Here is an 18,863-nt window from a genome sequence, read left to right as displayed (position 1 = left end):
GCAGGCATCTCCAGAAACAGATGAGCGAGTTTCTGGAGTACAAGGATCCTTTCACCGGCAGGCGCTTCGAGCCCGAGGTACGCGAAGCGGTGACTAGGCTGAGGGACGGCCTGGTGCGGAGGCTGGAGCCCATCCAAACAGAGAGGGTCTACATGTTGGCAGCCATGTGCGACCCTCGTGTGAAGGATGGGCTTTGTGGGCCAAATACCAGGCAGCACTGGGTGGAAATGCTGGTGGGTGAAGTGTGGGCGGCACGGGCCAAGAGGGTGGGGCAGAGTGAGGCAGAGGAGCAGGCCACCCCTTCCCGCAGCGGCAGCAGCAGCAGCCCCAGCAGCAGCCTCACCTGCATCCCTCCCAGCAGGAGCACAGGCCAGGGGTTTTGGGCACAGGCTCTGCACGCCGTGGTTGGGCAAAGACCCTCCCCAGCCACCGGCCAGGATGACGCTGCAACCATCGTGCAGCATTACCTGGCAGAGCCCATGGAGGAGTGCTCCACGGACCCCCTGGCCTACTGGTCATCCCGCCGCCAGATTTGGCCGGACCTGGCATGGGTGGCCAGCGATTGACTCAGCTGCCCACCCATCAGTGTTCCAAGTGAGAGGGTGTTTTCAATGGCGGGCGACATAGTGACCCCTCACCGCTCTCGCTTGGAGCCGGACTTGGTGAAGCAGCTGGTCTTTCTGAAGGGCAATTTGTCCCTGCTGGGATACCCCACCCTCAAGCCCTCGTGGGAGTGACAGGCAGGCTCCCCTCCCTTTAATTCCACCCCTCCTTCGGTTGGCAGGCAGACTACAGTTCAGGCAGGCAGGCTTTTTCTTTTTATTATTATTATTATTTAGTGGCTGTGTTTCAGTTCACAACATCAACTCTGAATCATTCGATTCATCTCTCTCAGTAAGGTCATGCCTTCTTCGTCTTACATACAGGCAGGCAGGCTGTAGTCCTTCTACAATTCAGTTCACTCCGTCAAATTCAGGCTATCTCTTCCTTACTACCACAGTAGACAACGTAGCAGGCACTACCAGGCTGAATCTTCCCCTAAAGGAGAATACTTCCTGCCTGGTGGGCATCATGAGCCTCTACAAAAGCTGTAGGCAGAGTTTGTCACCGTGTGTGTGTGTGTGTGTGACTCTGTGAGGGCAAAGCACCACACTCAATTTTATTTCATTTCTGTGGCGTCTGGTACAGCTTAGTAAACTCATCCGGATAGTTTTCCACTCAGTTCCAAAAGACTCCATGATTGACTGCACGTGTTTGGGTGAGGTGCAAGCAGGGGGCAAGGCAATGCCTGGCACCACCACCACTAGCCAGGCTGCCTCTCTCGCGGTGGAAATGAAACGGGCTAGTCCTCGCCTCATTCACCACAATGAGTTAGTGTTGGCTTTGAGAAGCAAACTGACACTGCAACTCATGGAAGTCTCATCCAAGCCTCTTCCTCGGTAACGTTCATGGCTTTGAGAAGCAAGCTGACACTTCAATTCATTCACTTCCCCAATTGAGGGAGGTAAACTCCAGCAGTCCACGGGTCGCCCTTTGGAGTGCCCTGGGAGTGGAAGAGGTACTCCTGATCCAGAACTATGGTTTTGAGAAGCAACCTGTCACTTCAACTCATGAGCCTCTGTGCAAAAGCTGTCATTGTGTGTGTGGTTGTGTGTGTGACTGTGGCTGCCTGTCTCGCTGTGAAAATGAAACAGGAGAGTCCTCGCCTTTGAGAAGCTAACTCACACTGCAACTCATGGAAGTCATTGACTTCAGCACAGCCACTACTGTGGAGGCGGTGGTCCTCCAGGATGTGGGTGATGAGGAGCAGCAGCTGGCCAAGGCTCTCTCTGCAGTCTCATCCAACCCCCTCTTCCTCGGTAACGTTCATGGCTTTGAAACAACCTGACAATTTAAGTCATTGACTTCCCCAATTGAGGGAGGTAAACTCCAGCAGTCCACGGGTCGCCCTTTGGAGAGTTCTGGGATCAGATGCACTATTCGTGATCCAGTCTGGTGATTTTGAGAAGCAACCTGTCACTTCAACTCATTGACTTCCCCTATGTGCGGGAGGTAAACTCCAGCAATCCACCGATCTCCCGTAGCACAGCCACTTAGTGCGTACGGACAGTTTAACTTTTCTGAGAAGCAAGCTCTCACTTCACTTCATCTTGAAGCTCAGTCATTTTAGCACAGCCACTATGGTGGATGCTCTCTTCTCTCTCCTCAGTCTCATCCCACCCCTCTTCCTCTTCCGCTGTAACCCCTCTTTGAGAAGCAAGCTGTCACTTCAACTCATTGACTTCCCCTCTGAGAAAAAGCTAAGCTCCAGTAATGCACCGGTCGTCCGTGGGACAGCTCTCGTAGGAGAAGCTGCAGTGCATACGCACCAGTGCCATGGCTTTGAGAAGCCGAGACCCGTCCCAGCCACTAGGTACAGGAGGAAAACTCCAGCAGTCCACGGGTTGCCCTTTGGAAGGTTCTGGCTGAGGCTTGGTTTTTCCATGTCATCCAACACTTCCACTTTGCATCCAGCAGCAATGTTAATGCTCCAAGCCTGCACACAAATCTTCCACACTCAAAGTAACTGCTTCAATAACTACTAGCTCATTTTTGCCCGCCTGCCTGCCCATGCCCGCCTGCCTGGGAGCCGTTCTTGTGAGGTAGCTGGATCTGCTGGGACTCACTCCCCCAGAGATCTATGGCATACCTGTGCAAGGTACCAGCTCCTTTGTGCCCACCGGCCCATGCCTGCCTGCCCGCCTGCCTAGGAGCCGTCCTTGTGAGGTAGCTGGATCTGCTGGGACTCACTCCCCAATTGAGGGAGGTAAACTCCAGCAATCCATGGGTCGCCCTTTGGAGAGCTCAGGGATCAAATGGACTACTCGACCAGTCTGGTGATTTTGAGTAGCAAGCTGTCACTTCAACTCATTGACTTCCCCTATGTGCGCGAGCTAAGCTCCAGCAGTCGACCGATCACCCGTAGCACAGCCACTTAGTGCATAAGGACAGTTTAAGTTTTCTGAGAAGTGAGCTCTCACTTCAATTCATCTTGAAGTTCAGAAATTGAAGCACAGCCACTTCGCTGTGGATGCTGTGTTCCTCCAGGATGTGGGTGAGGATTAGTAGCAGCAGCTGGTCGAGCTTCTCTCCCCAGTCTCATCCCACCCCTCTTCTGCTGTAACCCCTCTTTGAGAAGCAACCTCTCACTTCAACTCAATGACTTCCGCTGTTTGAAGGAGCTAGCTGCATATGGAGCAATTAAAGTTATCTGAGAAGTGAGCTCACACTGCAACTCATGATAGTCGTTGACTTCACCACAGCCACTACTTAGGCTTTGCCCAGTGGTTCAGCAGCAAACAAGCAGTCTTCTGGTTGCTCCGTAATTGTTCTTCTACCTCTCAGAAGAAGACACTTGGCAGCACGTTCGCTTTGCTGCGCATACGGTCTCCTGTCTGAAATCATGGCTTTGAGAAGCAAGCTGTCACTTCAACTCGTTGACTTCCCCTATGTGCGGGAGGTAAACTCCAGCAATCCACCGATTGCCCGTAGTACAGCCACTTAGTGCGTAAGGACAATTTAAGTTTTCTGAGAAGTGAGCTCTCACTTCAACTCCTCTTGTAGTTCACTGAGTTGAGCACAGCCACTACGGTGGATGCTCTCTTCTCTCTCCTCAGTCTCATCCCACTTCGTGTTGGCTGCTGTGTTCCTCCAGGATGTGGGTGAGGATTAGTAGCAGCAGCTGGTCGAGCTTCTCTCCCCAGTGTTGTCCCACCCCTCTTCCGCTGTAACCCCTCTTTAAGAAGCAACCTGTCACTTGAACTCATTGACTTCACCTGTCGCGCGAGCTAAGCTCCAGCAGTCGACTGATCTCCCGTAGCACAGCCACTTAGTGCGTACGGACAGTTTCAGTTTCCTTTTTTTATTTTTTTTATTTTTTTTACATAGAGAGATTTATTGGTTCCAGTGAATTGAGCTCTCACTTCACTTCATCTTGAAGTTCTGAGACTTTGGCACAGCCACTACGGTGGATGAGCAGCTGGCCGAGCCTCTCTCCCCGGTCTCGTCCCACCCCTCTTCCACTGTAACCCCTCTTTGAGAAGCAACCTGTCACTTTAATTCATTGACTTCATCTGTTGAGGGAGCTAAGCTCCAGCAGTCGACCGGTCGACCTTTCAAGTTTAGGGTGAAGTGCATAGGAAGGAACAGTTTAAGTTTTCTGAGTAGTGAGCTCCCTCCCAGGAGGAGCACAGTCCAGGGGTATTGGGCACAGGCTCCGTCTGCACGCCATGGTTGGGTTGGGCAGAGAACCGCCACAGCCACCGAGAAGAGGCGGAAAACTCCAGCACTCCACTGGTTGCCCTTTGGAGGGTGCTGGCTAAGGATGGATTTCTCCAGGTCATCCAACACCGATACACGTAGAGGTGGATCATCCAGCAATGTTAGTGTTCCAAGCTAAAGTGTGGTTGATTGCCTGCGTCATCTGCCACACTCAAAGTAACTGCTTCAATAAGCTATAAATGCAGGTTGCTTACCTGTAACTGTAGTTCTTCGAGTGGTCATCTATGCATTCACACATATGGGCTTTGCGCCTGCGCAGAGACCAGACCGGAACCTTCTATAGCTGAGTGGAACGTTTTTGGCGGGAACCCCTCCCCCACGCTACCGTGCATGTCCATGGGGTTCCCGCCCTTACCTCAGTTTACAGGAGTCCGACATTGTGCCCCCATAAACATGAGTGTAAATAAAATACAAGTACATTCCACATATAACTGTGTCATTTATAAGTCTCACACCACCAAGTGGGGATGGTGGGTGGGTTGTGTGAATGCATAGATGACCACTCGAAGAACTACAGTTACAGGTAAGCAACCTGCATTTCTTCTTCGTGGTCTCTATGCATCACACATATGGGCGAGTAGCAAGCTGACATATATTTGGAGGTGGGTTGGTGCATCATCTGAAGATCTCCGAGAGCACTGTCCTTCAAATGAGCAGTCCTGCCTCGCACGGGTGCCCAAACTGTAGTGCCTAACAAACGTGGATGGAGTGGACCACGTTGCAGCTCTACAGACTTCTGTCAAAGGAACCCCTTTGCCGAAAACCACAGATGTTGTGACGGCTCTGGTAGAATGAGCTGTCACAGGTTTCACCAGTTCTAGTTTAGAGATAGAGTAGACAAGTTCAATTGTCTCTACAATCCAGCGTGACAGACGCCGGTATGAAGCAGGGAGTCCCTTATAAGGCTCCCCATAACAAATAAACAATTGCTTTGTTTTTCTAAAATTCCCTGTCCTAGCCTTGTAAAAGGCAAGAGTTCTCCTTACATCAAGTGTATGTAAAGCAGACTCTACAGGTGATGTAGGATTCGGAAAGAAAGCTGGTAGAGTGATATATTGGGACAGATGAAAAGTTGACACTACCTTAGGCAAGAAGGCAGGGTCTGTGCATAACACAACCTTATCTTTGTGAAAGATAGTGTAAGGAGCAACTATCTTGAGAGCTCTAAGCTCACTTGCACGTCTAGCAAAAGTGATGGCTACTAAAAAGACAGTATTGAATGTTAGAAGCCTAAGGTCAGATAAGGCCATGGGCTCGAAGGGCTTCTTTGTCAATGCCTGTAACACCACTGATAGGCTCCATGGTGGAACGATACTCTTTACTGTCGGTATCATATTTTTAAGCCCTTTTAAAAATCTCCCCGATGTTGGATGCACAAAAGGTGTAAAACCAATCATGCCTCGATGAAAGACGTAATAGCTGCTAAGTGAACTCTGATGGAAGTGAGTTCGAGTCCCTGCTGATAAAGTGTCAGTAGGTATTTGAGGATTAACGCTAAAGGGCAAGATTCAGGTGCTTGATCGTTTTCCAAGGCAAAAGTTTGAAATCTTTGCCACTTTGCCGCATAAGATTTTCTTGTTGAAGGCTTTAGTGATGCCAAAAATATATGGTCTACAGATAAATCTTTGATACGAGAGGAGGAGTGGATGATATCCTCCATGCCATCATCTTGAGGGTCGACGGGTTTGCGTGTCGAACCCTGCCCTGGTGTCGAGACAACAGTGTCGGTATCGGCGGGAGTCTGATGTAATTCCTGTCCGACAGTTGAAGGGCGTGGAGAACCACGTCTATCGAGGCCACCACGGTGTGATAAGGATGCAGTCCGACCTGTCCGACTGGATTTTGGCCAGCACCTTCGTCAACAGTGGAAACAGAGGAAAGATGTAAAGAAGATTTCCTTTCCAGGTTCTGGTGAAAGCATCTCCTAGCGAGTGCTTTCCTCTTCCTGCTCTGCTGCAGAACCTGGAACAAGCTGCGTTTTCTTCGGTAGCGAAGACATCGACAGCAGGGAGGCTCCAGTACCGAAAGAGAACGTCTCTTACTTCGGTATCGAGCTCCCATTCGTGGTCGACGTGGAAAGACCTGCTGAGGGCGTCCGCGATGATGTTTTCATTGCCCGCTACATGGGTCGCCGTCAGGTGAGTATTTCTCTTTATGCACCAGTTCCAAATCCTGAGTGCCGATCGATTCAGAGGATGAGACCTTGTCCCACCTTGTCTGTTGATGTACGCCACTACTGTGGTGTTGTCTGTTGCGATCAGGACGATTCAGCCCTCGATCAATTGTGAAAAAGTTCTTATTGCATTCTCCACCGCTAGCAGTTCTAGGTGGTAGATATGATGTTCCCTCTGGGAAAGAGGCCAACGGCCCTGAGTTGTGAGGGAGTCGCAGTGTGCTCCCCATCCGATCAACGATGCATCCGTCGTGATCGTTACCGAAGGAGTGTTTCGAAGATCGAAAGTTCTTAAAACCCAGGCTTACAATATTCTCATTCTGAGTCTTGCAAACCTGATGACTGCATCAAGCCTAATAGTCTCTGAATTGTCCATGCCGAAACTTTTCGGCGGCTCTCGGTATCGATGGCTAACTGCTGTAAGGTGTTCGCTCTGGTCGACGGTAAGTATGCTCTCACATCTCGAGACGACAGAGTTACCCCTATAAAGTCGAGTTTCTGATGTGGGGTCAAGATGGATTTCTCCTCGTTGATCCACAAACCCAACAAGTCCAACAGGTTGAGGGTGATTGAAATGTCCTTCTGGAGCGTGCAACTGCTGTCCGCTACCAGAAGCCAATCGTCCAAGTGTAGGAGCTGCAGAATAAAAGTAACCGTTGTCATACGGAACTTCCTTGGAATGATGAATTTGTTTAACTGCTTTAAGTCCATGATCGGCCGAAGACCTCATATTTCTTCGGGACCGTGAAGTAGCGCGAGAAAAAACCCTGGTTGAGTTCCTCTGCGGGTACGGGAGAGATGGCTCTCTTCGATAGCAGAGGTCTGTACCTCCGGAAGCAGAGGAAAGGATGGCGCCGTTACTTTCACCCCCGAAGAAGGAGGAAGGACATCGAGCTTGATGGCATACCCCGAGTTGATGATAGTGAGCACGCAGGAGTCTGATGTCATTGACTCCCATTGATGGTAATGGGGTGCTAGGCGGTTCGCAAAGAGAGGTGGACGTGGGACAAAGAAGTCAAAGTCGCTGCTTCTTGGTGAAGTCAGGCTGACGCTTGTCTTGTTGAAATGTAGACTGATATGGCCGCTTACTCTGGAGTTGTTGTTGTTGTTGCTGCCTCTGTTGGCTTTGATAGTAGGGCCGCTGCTGTTGTTGTTGAGCAGGCGGTCTTGTTCACCGTCTCAGCTTGTATTGGGCAGGCTGAGCAGAGAAACTTATTTTCTTGGCTGTTGTGCGAGCCTTGTATATAGAGTCCAAGGTCTTGTCCGTCTTGCTATTAAACAAGCCCTCGCCATCGTAAGGCATGTTCTCAATCCTGGCTTTGGTGTCATGAGCCAGATTAGCGGAGTGGAGCCAAGCATGTCTCCTCAAGGACACGGATCCCATCATCGACTTGGAATGGCAGTCAACTTGGTGTCGCGCTGTCGACACTTGTTGCCTGGCTATGGCTGAAGCTTCACTTTGGAAGACTCATGCCCGCTCTTTTTTGTCCTCTGGGAGATGTTCACCTAGTGATCCTATTTTCTCCCAGAGGAAGAGCTGGTATCGTGCCATGGTAGCCTCGTAGGCTGATGCCCAAAGAAGCAGAGGAGTAAATCCTCCGGCCCGTAAGGTCCAACTTTCTGCCCTCTCTGTCCACGGGCGCAGAATGTGCCTTCTGTGAGCGGCCTTGAGCCGACTCCCTACGATCGAATTAGGTTTGGGATGTTGGACCAGAAACTGTACATTTTCTTGTTAGACTCGATAGAGGGTCTCTAGCCTTTACGATGTGGCTTGAGACATAGCCGGTGTTTTCCAGAATAATTGAGCCATTTGCTTTAAAGCATGTGGTGCTGGATCACCAGTCCTAATGCCTGAGCCATTCTAAGCATATGGTCAGAAGATCTGACCATATCGTCGGAAGGGGAAGAAGGGTCGTTGTCATGAACCTCATCTTATGGTGAAGGCATCGATGGAGTAGCCGACAACCCCAATTCAGAATCCGATGAATAATTTTCTTCAGGCAAGGATACTGTAACCACCTGGAGGTATACATGCTCCGTCGGTATCGTGGTAACCGCGGCAGTCGATGCCGATGGCTGTGTACGGTGTCGAGGCGTCGACACCGTGGACATTGGTGGGCGGGCGGTGGAGGCAGCGGTAGATGACACATGCTCCGTCGGTATCGTGGTCTCGATGTAAGCGAAGGGTGCGCATAATACTCTTCTTGAGGGTACTGGTGGTCACCCTGGAAGTGGGCGATATCGATCCCATTCCGAAGGCGGTAGAGGGATTAGTCCCTGAACCTCTCACGGCCTGGTAGGCTCTCGGAAAGAGGCCGCTGAAACCGAATCCCGCAACTCGCCCTCCGATAGACTGGGAGGGTGCGTCGGTACCGTAGCCATCGGTAGCGGCTGGAATCTCGATACCGAGGGAGGCCTCGGTATCGAAGCGGTCGGTATGGCAGGAGGAGTAGAGTGACTCCTAGCCGGTTCCGCCGCTCCATTTCCGAAGAAGATTTGGGAGTCCGGGCCTTTTTTGGAGATTTTCCTGGCCGCGGGACTCGCCAGTGACCGTCCAGGCGTTAGGGGTATCTGAGCCCTATTAGCCGCTCTGGAATATTCAGGCACCTCAGTGCAACGGTCATCAACGGACTTACTGGCTGCCGTTTTGTCGATCGTCGAAGATTTGGGAGCCCGGGCCTTTTTTGGAGATTTTCCTGGCCGCGGAACTCGCCAGTGACCGTCCAGGCGTTAGGGGTATCTGAGCCCTATTAGCCGCTCTGGAATATTCAGGCACCTCAGTGCAACGGTCATCAACGGACTTACTGGCTGCCGTTTTGTCCATCATCGAAGATTTGGGAGCCCGGGCCTTTTTTGGAGATTTTCCTGGCCGCGGAACTCGCCAGTGACCGTCCAGGCGTTAGGGGTATCTGAGCCCTATTAGCCGCTCTGGAATTCTCAGGCACCTCAGTGCAACGGTCATCAACGGACTTACTGGCTGCCGTTTTGTCGATCGTCGAAGATTTGGGAGCCCGGGCCTTTTTTGGAGATTTTCCTGGCCGCGGAACTCACCAGTGACCGTCCAGGCGTTAGGGGTATCTGAGCCCTATTAGCCGCTCTGGAATTCTCAGGCACCTCAGTGCAACGGTCATCAACGGTCTTACTGGCTGCCGTTTTGTCGGTAACGGACTTACTCGCTGCCGTTTTGTCGGTAACGGACTTACTGACTGCCGTTTTATCCATAGTAGGAGCCTCCGTGGCTCTGAGAGCTTTTTCCCCCCAAGATGGAGGGAGGTCGTCAGCTCTGCTTTTCCTCGTTTGTTTTGTAAACGACATGCAATGATGGCAGGCCTCAACGATATGGCCTTAGCACAAACAAAGGACACAGAGGGAGTGTCCGTCAATAGGTGGAAGCTTGGCCCCACACTTCACACACTTCGTAAACGGGGCTTCAACTGCCATACAGGCCTCACGCGACCGAAGTCGCTGAGGAAAACTATCTACAATAATTTTTTTTTTTTAATATAAGAAAAGTAGTAAGAAGAGTCTTAGAAAAAGATCGAAAAACGAAGAAGATCGTAAAAGAGAGAATAAAGTTAATAAGAAAAACGCTAGAGGTTCGGTTAAACAGGTCTGTGCACAATGGCGGACGAAGAAGAACTGAGGTAAGGGCGGGAACCCCATGGACATGCACGGTAGCGTGGGGGAGGGGTTCCCGCCAAAAACGTTCCACTCAGCTATAGAAGGTTCCGGTCTGGTCTCTGCGCAGGCGCAAAGCCCATATGTGTGATGCATAGAGACCACGAAGAAGAACCTACCTGCCCATGCCCGCCTGCCTGGGAGCCGTCTTTGTGAGGTAGCTGGATCTGATGGGACTCCCTCCCTCGCAGATCTATGGCTTACTTGTGCAAGGAACTAGCTTTTCTGGGCCCGCCAACCCATGCCCGCCTGCCTGCCTGCTTTCCCCCACCCAGGGTGCTACTGTGGTGGGGCATCTGCCGGGACTGACTCCTCCCCAATACTAGATCTATGACATGTCTCTGCCTGCCCCTCTGCTAGCCTGTCCTCCTCCTCGGTGACTGACTCGCTGGGATGGTTTGCGTTTGCAATGCGTGACTAACTGCAGTGCTGGCTTAGAAACCAGCCATCCTGGCCTCACTTCCTTGTGCCCCTAGAAATGCCCGCTGCCTGCCTGCCTGCCTGTCTGTCTGCCCGCCTCCCCCGGGGTGCTGCTGTGGTGGGGCATCTGCCAGGACCGACTCCTCACCTACTCTGCCTGCCTCTCTGCTCGCCTGGTGCCTGGGAGATGCGCTTTGCCGTTCGTGCCCAGCACCCTCCAGCACACTTGCTCCCAGTCGTCCTCCTCTGTGCCCCTCAATGCGTAACTGCTGGCTTAGAAAGAAACAACCAGCCATCTTTGCCTCACTTCCTCCTTGCGCCCACTTACGGGTTGGTTTGCTATGTGTTAGTACTCAAGCCATCCTTGCAGCACTACAATGCATGCTGCCTGCCTGGCTGGCTGCCTTCCCTCCCTTCTCGCCTCGCAGGGATGGTGTCTTGCTTTGACTCAGGGGAGAAGTCCTTCCTGCGCTCACTTAGACTTTATCAAGTTCAAAAATCCATTTTTGAAGTGTGGAAGAAGATTTAGGGTTACCTCATGGCATGTTGGGATTTCCTTTGAACTGGCCCCATTGAGCTGTCTGCATTGCAACTTTAAATCCCTGACATACTGGAGTGTCCGATTTTCAAAACTTCCCCTAATATCAGGGGATGATGGGATTGGCTTGAAACTTGGTGTCCATGGGGACACATGGGTAAGCTGTCATGGGACCAAAGGATAGGTTTCTGACATGCAAATTGACGTAGTTGTAGAATGGGACTTGATTTGGGGTGAGTTAAAAGGTTTAAGCCCCGCCAAAAATCAGGGGATGATGGGATTGCCTTGAGTCTGGGCGTCCATGTGGACACATGGATAAGCTTTCATAGTGGCGAGTTTGAGGTTTCTAATGTGCAAATTGACGGAGCTATCGAAAGGGGTGTGAATGGGGTGCCCGATTTTCATAAATTCCCCAAAAATCAGGGGATGATAGGATTGCCTTGAAACTCGGCGTCCATGTGGACAAATGGATAAGCTATCATGGTGCCAAGTTTGAGGTTTCTAACGTGAAAATTGACGTAGTTGTAGAATGAGACAATTTGGGGTGAGTTAAGCCCCGCCAAAAATCAGGGGATGATGGGATTGCCTTGAGTCTGGGCATGCATGTGTATCCCTGGATAAGCTTTCATGGTGGCGAGTTTGAGGTTTCTAACATGCAAATTGACGGAGCTATCGAAAGGGGTGTGAATGGGGTGCCCGATTTTCATAAATTCCCCAAAAATCAGGGGATGATGGGATTGGCTTGAAACTTGGCGTCCATGTGGACACATGGATAAGCTATCATGGTGGCAAGTTTGAGGTTTCTAACGTGCAAATTGACAGAGCTATCGAAAGGGGTGTGAATTAGGGTTATGGGTGGTGCGTTAGAGGTTAGAGCCCAGCCAAAAATCAGGGGATGATGGGATTGCCTTGAGTCTTGGCGTGCATGTGTATCCCTGGATAAGCTATCATGGTGCTGAGTTTGAGGTTTCTAACGTGCAAATTGACGGAGCTATCGAAAGGGGTGTGAATGGGGTGCCCGATTTTCAAAAATTCCCCAAAAATCAGGGAATGATGGGATTGGCTTGAAACTTGGCGTGCGTGTGTGAAGTGGCCCGATCCGCAAAATGTTGATTTGGAAGAGAAGCGGAGCGGGGGGTCCGTGCACACCCCTAGTACCAATGGCCTAAATCTGAGGTCCTGGCTCATGCAGTTTCCCTTTTTCATTTGACAGACCCCTCCCTATGGGATGGACCATGCCTCAACAGTATTTATGAGGCTGCTTAGGGAAATTCAGTGGAGGAAAGTCTAATCCAGATTTCTCCCTCACCCTACCAACCCAAGATTTAAAACAGTATAAGGCAATTTAGGTAGGTTTTTTTCTTCCAACGATCCCCTTTCCCATTACTCTTAAATGAATATGTGGAAATAAAAGATGTAAATTTACATGTGATCCTTGAGCAATTAACTTCTATTGTATGTGTATATTAAATTCTTCAGTATTGTACTCATTATTTATCCAATATAACTCTTATCTGCGAGTAAAACAAAACCAGATACTTAATTAACATTAGAGAGCGTGGAGACTACATGAGTCTTGCCGTCCTTGTAGACGATTCGTTTCACAGGATGATCCCATCGATAAGGAATGTCAGCTCTGCAGAGCTGCTCAGTGAAGAATTAAAATTTTTCTTTTGAGTCTCAGGACAGAAGTCTGGGAAAAGTTGTACCATGTTGCCCTGTATTAATAGGGGAGGCTTGTTTCCTGCAGTTTTTAAAATGGCATCTCTTAGTGCTTCATTTGACAGTTTGACTATAATGTCCTTGGGGTGTGGGGAGCTCCAACTTGCAGATTAGGATATAAGGCATGGTGAGCTCTGACAATATCCCGCTGTGACAGCTCCAGTTAATTAGCCTGTCCGCTTCGGTTCTCCAGAGATCAGTGTACTGATAACACCTGGGCCCAAATTGCCTGATGATCTCTTTCAGCGTTTTCATGTCGATATTAAACAGTATTGGGGATAGGATGGAGCTTTGGGAGTTGAATAACCACTGCCCTCTCAATTACTTTGCCCCCAAATGGTAAAATACTCACTGGCTGTATGTAATTCTGCTCTAAGACTTGTGGGACACTACTATTATTCATAGCATAAAACATATGCTATGAATTTCACCCAACCTTTAAGAGTAGAGCCTCATCTGAGAATTTAACAAACAACAATTTTGCTAGTTGTTTACTAGCATATAGAAGGAGGAGGATTTGCTCCTTAACAGTGTAGAAACAGTGTAGAAACACAAAGGAAGAAATACCTGCTCTTCAGCAGCAGCACACATTTCTCCCTTTCCAGTCTCTCAACTTCTCATCCCTCCATCTTATTCTCAATATTCAATGCATCTGACAATAAAAGGGAAAAGGGCTACCAGAGAGATGAAATTCCATTGGGTACTCTGCATACTCACCCATTTGTCACCAGGACCGCAGATGGAGCCACATCTCTGTTGAGAACTTCCAAAGACCATCGATACAAGTTCTGGGAGGATTTCTTGTTGGTTAAGTCATGTACTAAAATTATGCCTAGATAAATAAAAGGCCATTCATAAATAAAATGACTTCTTCACATTACCAAAATCATGCTAGGGTGTGAGGAGCCCCAATGATGAAGCATCACCAAACAAGCAAATTAAGCAATTGTGTGAAGGAAAGACAAGTACAATTACTTAATTATCTATTCAAAGCACCTCAGGTAAACATTTATAATTGATAAATAGCAGCAGAAGCCAGCAAAGGGGGCTAAATCCCAGAGGGATAACCCCTTACAAGTTTACAGTAGCGAGCTAAATATCAGGGGAGAATCCAGCAAGAACTAACATGCCTTGCAGCTTTGTATTTGGGTGGTTGTAAATAATCAAAGCTGCATTTTTAACACTAATCCCAAGATTAGAAAGGGGGAATAAAAGCAATCCATAGTTCTATACTGACTACAGTACTGACTAATTAGCCACCATATAGGTCTAACTAGAGGAAGAGTCTGCTTCAGTCTGGGCTTAGTTTAGGCTCAGGTTTTAGGTCTTAAAGAGCAGTTCATTAAATAAATCAAGTTTAAGAGTTCATCTTATAATTTAGTTTTTAAAAATACACAGGAAAAAGATCTAGGTTTTGCAAATCACATCCTGCCCAAAACACCTACCATTTGTCTGCTGTCCATTGAATAGAGAATCTCCCCTAAATAGGTCACCCATTCACTACTCTTAATTTTCGTCGTTCCTAAAAAGGTATCCCCATTCCTTGGGCAGCCAATGGACCTCCATTCCTAAACACTATTTATTTATTTATTACATTTTTATACCACCCAAAAGCTGAAGTTCTCTGGGTGATTCACAAAAATTAAAACCATGAAAAGTATAATAAAACAACAAACAGTCTAAATACAATATAAAAAAACCACTAAAAACTAGTGCTAATCAGGAATTCACACACAGTCTCCCTTGCTTTTCAAGTGAGGCCTTCCAATCAGCTTCGCTCAGCAACGGTTGGGCCTATCTATATAAGGAGGCATGCTCGTAAGGGACCCAGGTTTCCCACTGTCAACTCATCTCAGCCCCAGTGTCAAGGCATCAGAAAAAAGCAAATTAAGCAACTGTGCGAGTTTAGCAACAGGGCAATAAACTCCTCCTTCAGTACTTGCAGTAAGTAACTGTAAATAAATAAGTATAAACAAATTCCACACCTTCTCCTAGTAACAACTAAGTTTTCCATGTAAATGAAAATGAAAAATCAGTTTTGAAGACATAAAGCCAGCAGAAGTGTGGGGGCTATCCAGTGTATTGCACTGAGTGCCACATCTGCCTGTTGGACAGAAGTTGTGGGTGCGAGCTCAGTGTAATGAGCTCCTGGTTCTCAGTGAACAAGTTTATTCCCTTGGGGCCAAGGCTGCTGACCTGGAAAAGCTGAGAGCCAAAGAAGTTGGTGGATGAGATCTTCAGGGGCTTATTAGCTGTGTCCCACTCCTAGGGCAGAGCTCCTCTGGTGTCACAGAGAATATGGGTCCCAGGGAAGGAGGGTGATCATTCTGAGGAAGAGGGAAATAATCCCTTAGAAGGGATTATTAGAAATTTGGTAAATATATATATATATATGGTTCTGGTCATCTCCCCAACACCACCAGGGGTGGTAATGAGGGAATTTCCTGAAAACTTAAAAAAAAAAGGGCTAGTAAAGCAATTAAAAGAGGGAAAATTGATTAGAATAAGAGACTGGATTGAGAAAATGAAAAGTAGGGAAGAAATAAAAGGGAAATTAAAAGAGAAAACTATATCATGATTCAACTGCATTCAACTGGAACAATGGACAAAGAAATGGGTAAAGGATAATAAAGAATGTAGCGGAAATACTAAATTTGAGGACTTGATTTTACAAAAAGAAAAAGAAGAAAATAAACCAATAAAAGGATTAATGAGTGAAATATATAAAATACTGTTGGAAACGGAAGATCAAGAAGATTCTGTTAGGATGGTATGGGAGAGTGATTTGAAGGAGGGAATAGAACAACAGAACTGGGGAGGATATGGAAACAACGAGTGCTGAAGAGTATGTCTGTAAGGATAAAAGAACATTATTATAAATTGGTTTGGAGGTGGTACTTAACTCCAGTAAAATTAAATTTAGTAAATAAGGAGAATTCAGCATTATGTTGGAGAAAGGAACGTATATTCATATGTGGTGGAATTGTGAATATGTACAAAAACTATGGAAAATGGTTTTTAAAGAGATAAATGAAATAATTGGATTGAAGTTAGAAGAGACACCAAGCATAGCATTGTTATCAATGTATGGAAAAATTAAATGTACTCAAATGATAAAAGAGTAACGATTTTGTTAACAGCTGCAAGGTTAATGATAGCCAGAATATGGAAGGTTCAAGGGGATTATCATATAGAAGACTGGTATAAAGAAATATGGGATATTGTTGTTAATGATAAACTAACATGTAATATTAGAGTAAGAAGAGGAATAACAAAAAATGATGACTCTGAAGAGATATGGAAACTGTTTTTAGAAATTGTTTTATTAAAGGGGAGAGGAAGAACACCTCCAGAGGATTCAATGCAATTTTGGAAAGTAGAATAAGATCCCTGGGGATGGGGTGCACTTATTAATGTTAATAGGTAATAATAAGTATAACGTGTAGTTAAATATTGAAGACATGTTATTGTTATGTATATGTATTGTTCATATATGTGTAGTTATGAAGAATCAATAAAAATCATTTTAAAAAAGAAGGGACCCATTTCTCAGAAGATAAGCAAATATCCTCTCACCCTGAGGATTTGCCTCTGTGGGGAAGAGGGCTTGTCATAATGGGAGATTCGATCCTTAGATACATAGACAGCTGGGTTTGTAATGGGCATGTGGAGCACATGGTGAATTGCCAGCCTGGTGAGAAGGTTGCAGATATCACACACTATCTAAATAGGCTAATAGATAGTGCTGGGGTAGAATCCATGTTGATACCAACAATATGGGGAAATGTAATCATGAGATCCTGGAAGCCAAATTTACGTTGCTAGGTTGAAACCCAGGACCACCAAGGTGGATTTCTCTGAAACGTTACCTGTTCTATGTGCAGGGCCAGCTACACAGGCGAAGCTGAGGAGTCTAAATGTGTGGATGAGACTGCAGTGCAAGGAGGAGGGGTTCAGATATGTTAGGCACTGGGGAACATTTTGGGACAAGCTGGGCCTTTACAACAGGGATGGGTCCACTTGAACCAAAATGGAACCAGATTGTTGGTGTTAACATCAAAAAGGGTGGCAGAACAACTTTTAAACTAAACCTTGAGGAGCTGGGAAGCTTTCGTTCAGGTTATATCATTCCAAACGGTTTTAGATGAAAATGTTTTCAATTGCCCAAATAGGCTGTGAATATATGGTAAAACATGATAGCCAATCAAAGATGTCTAAGTGCCATAGCAAAAGATGCACATGCCACAGGCATCCGGGGAGGAACACCATGTATAGGTTTTCTATGCAATTGCTAGAAGCCTCTGAACCAAAATGGGAGAGTTGGAGTGCTTGGTTTTAAAGGAGAACTTAGACATAGTTGACATTACCGAAACCTGGTGGAATGCAGAGAACCAGTGGGATATGGTCATCTCTAGATATACACTGTACAGGAAGGACAGAGAAGGGTGTACTAGGGGAGGTGTTGCTCTGTACGTCAAAGAGGGCATAGTGTCAAACAGACTAGAACACCTACAAGGGGTAAAATCTTCCACAGAAGCGCTGTGGGTGACAATATCTGGTTCCAAAACTAATTTAGTGCTAGAAACGTGCTGTTGTCCCCCAGACACAAAAATGGGAGGTCTGACCAATACTCATGATAACAGAATGAAACTGCAATCTGATTTGGGCGGGTTGGAAGACTGGGCTGAGAGGAACAAGATGTCCTTTAACAAGGAGAATGTAAGGTATTACACTTAGGGAGGAAAATGTAGGGTACACTTACAAGATGGGGGATTCATGGCTTGGGAACACTACATCGGAGAAGGATTTGGGCATGGTCATCGACAGCAATCTGAACATGAGTCAGCAGTGCGAAATAGCCACTAGATGGGCTAACGTAGTTCTGGGCGGCATTAGAGAAAGCATTGTATTAAAGACGCGTGAAGTTCTCATTCCTCCCTACTTGGCATTAGTGAGACCACGCCTGGAGTATTGTGCACGATTCTGGGCACCACATTTTCAGATGGACCTTGACAAGTTAGAACAGGTTCAGAGGGCAACAAAGATGACTTGAGGAGAGGCTGGAGGAATTTGGGATGTTCAGTCTGGAGAAAAGAAGACTGAGGAGAGACATGTTAGCCATGTTTAGGTACATAAAAAGATGCCACAGAGAAGATGGTCAAGAACTATTTTCCATTGCCATAGAATTTAGGACCTGGAATAACAGGTATAAGTTACAGCTACCTAAATTCCAATTAAATATAAGGAAAAACTTCCTGACGGTAAGATCTGTACAACAGTGAAACAGTCTACCAACAGATGTTATGGGTTCTCCATCTCTGGAGGTTTTTAAGAGGAGGCTGGATAGCCACCTCTCATTGGGTTTCCTGCACATTGCAGAAGGCTGGATTAGTTAATCCTTGAGGTTCCTTTCAACTCCACAATTCTATGCTTCTATGAAAACCACCACCAGGTGCAAGGCTTCATGGTATCTTTACTTGCTTGACTAAAGACCTACAAATCATAGATATTTTTGAAGCAATTCCAAAATTGCAATGTCACACACACACACCAACACACATATGCACACACTGATGAAATCAAAGTGTATGAATAATCTGCTGCTTCAGAGCAGTTCTGCACAAAAGGCACATCTTGGGACACATTTCAATTCCTATCACAAAAACTATTATGCCAGAGTCACAGATGAACATTTGCACTCCTGGTTTGAGACTGGCTATCAACAATTATACTCACATTACCGTATTTCTTCGATTGTAAGACGCCATCGATTCTAAGGCGCACACTAATTTCAGTGCCACCAACAGGGAAAAAAAGCTTTGATTCTATAAAACTCTCGTCATGAGCAAGATCGCACGCGCTTGGACGACATCGCACGATTCCGGATTGTGGCAGCGAGAAGGAGGGAGGGCGGGGGCGGAGCCTGTTGTCAAGGCCAGCCAACCTCGCACTCCCAGGAGGTGGGAGAAGGAAAGGGAGGGGGCATGGCGTGTTGTGACGGTCTGACATTGC

General features: G+C 47.4%; 1 protein-coding gene across 1 annotated transcript in view; it reads right to left on the bottom strand.

Annotated features, from left to right (window-relative positions):
* RABL3 (RAB, member of RAS oncogene family like 3) overlaps positions 1-18,863 on the bottom strand; it is a 62,786-nt gene that overhangs the window by 18,257 nt on the left and 25,666 nt on the right. The window contains exon 4 of the mRNA XM_063128888.1: positions 13,569-13,683. Coding sequence (XP_062984958.1) covers positions 13,569-13,683 — 115 coding nt within the window. The remainder of the gene's footprint in view (positions 1-13,568; positions 13,684-18,863) is intronic.

Source organism: Elgaria multicarinata, chromosome 6, assembly GCF_023053635.1.
Source record: "Elgaria multicarinata webbii isolate HBS135686 ecotype San Diego chromosome 6, rElgMul1.1.pri, whole genome shotgun sequence".
NCBI classification, from domain to species: Eukaryota; Metazoa; Chordata; class Lepidosauria; order Squamata; family Anguidae; genus Elgaria; species Elgaria multicarinata.
This window is presented reverse-complemented; position numbering and strand designations above follow the sequence as displayed.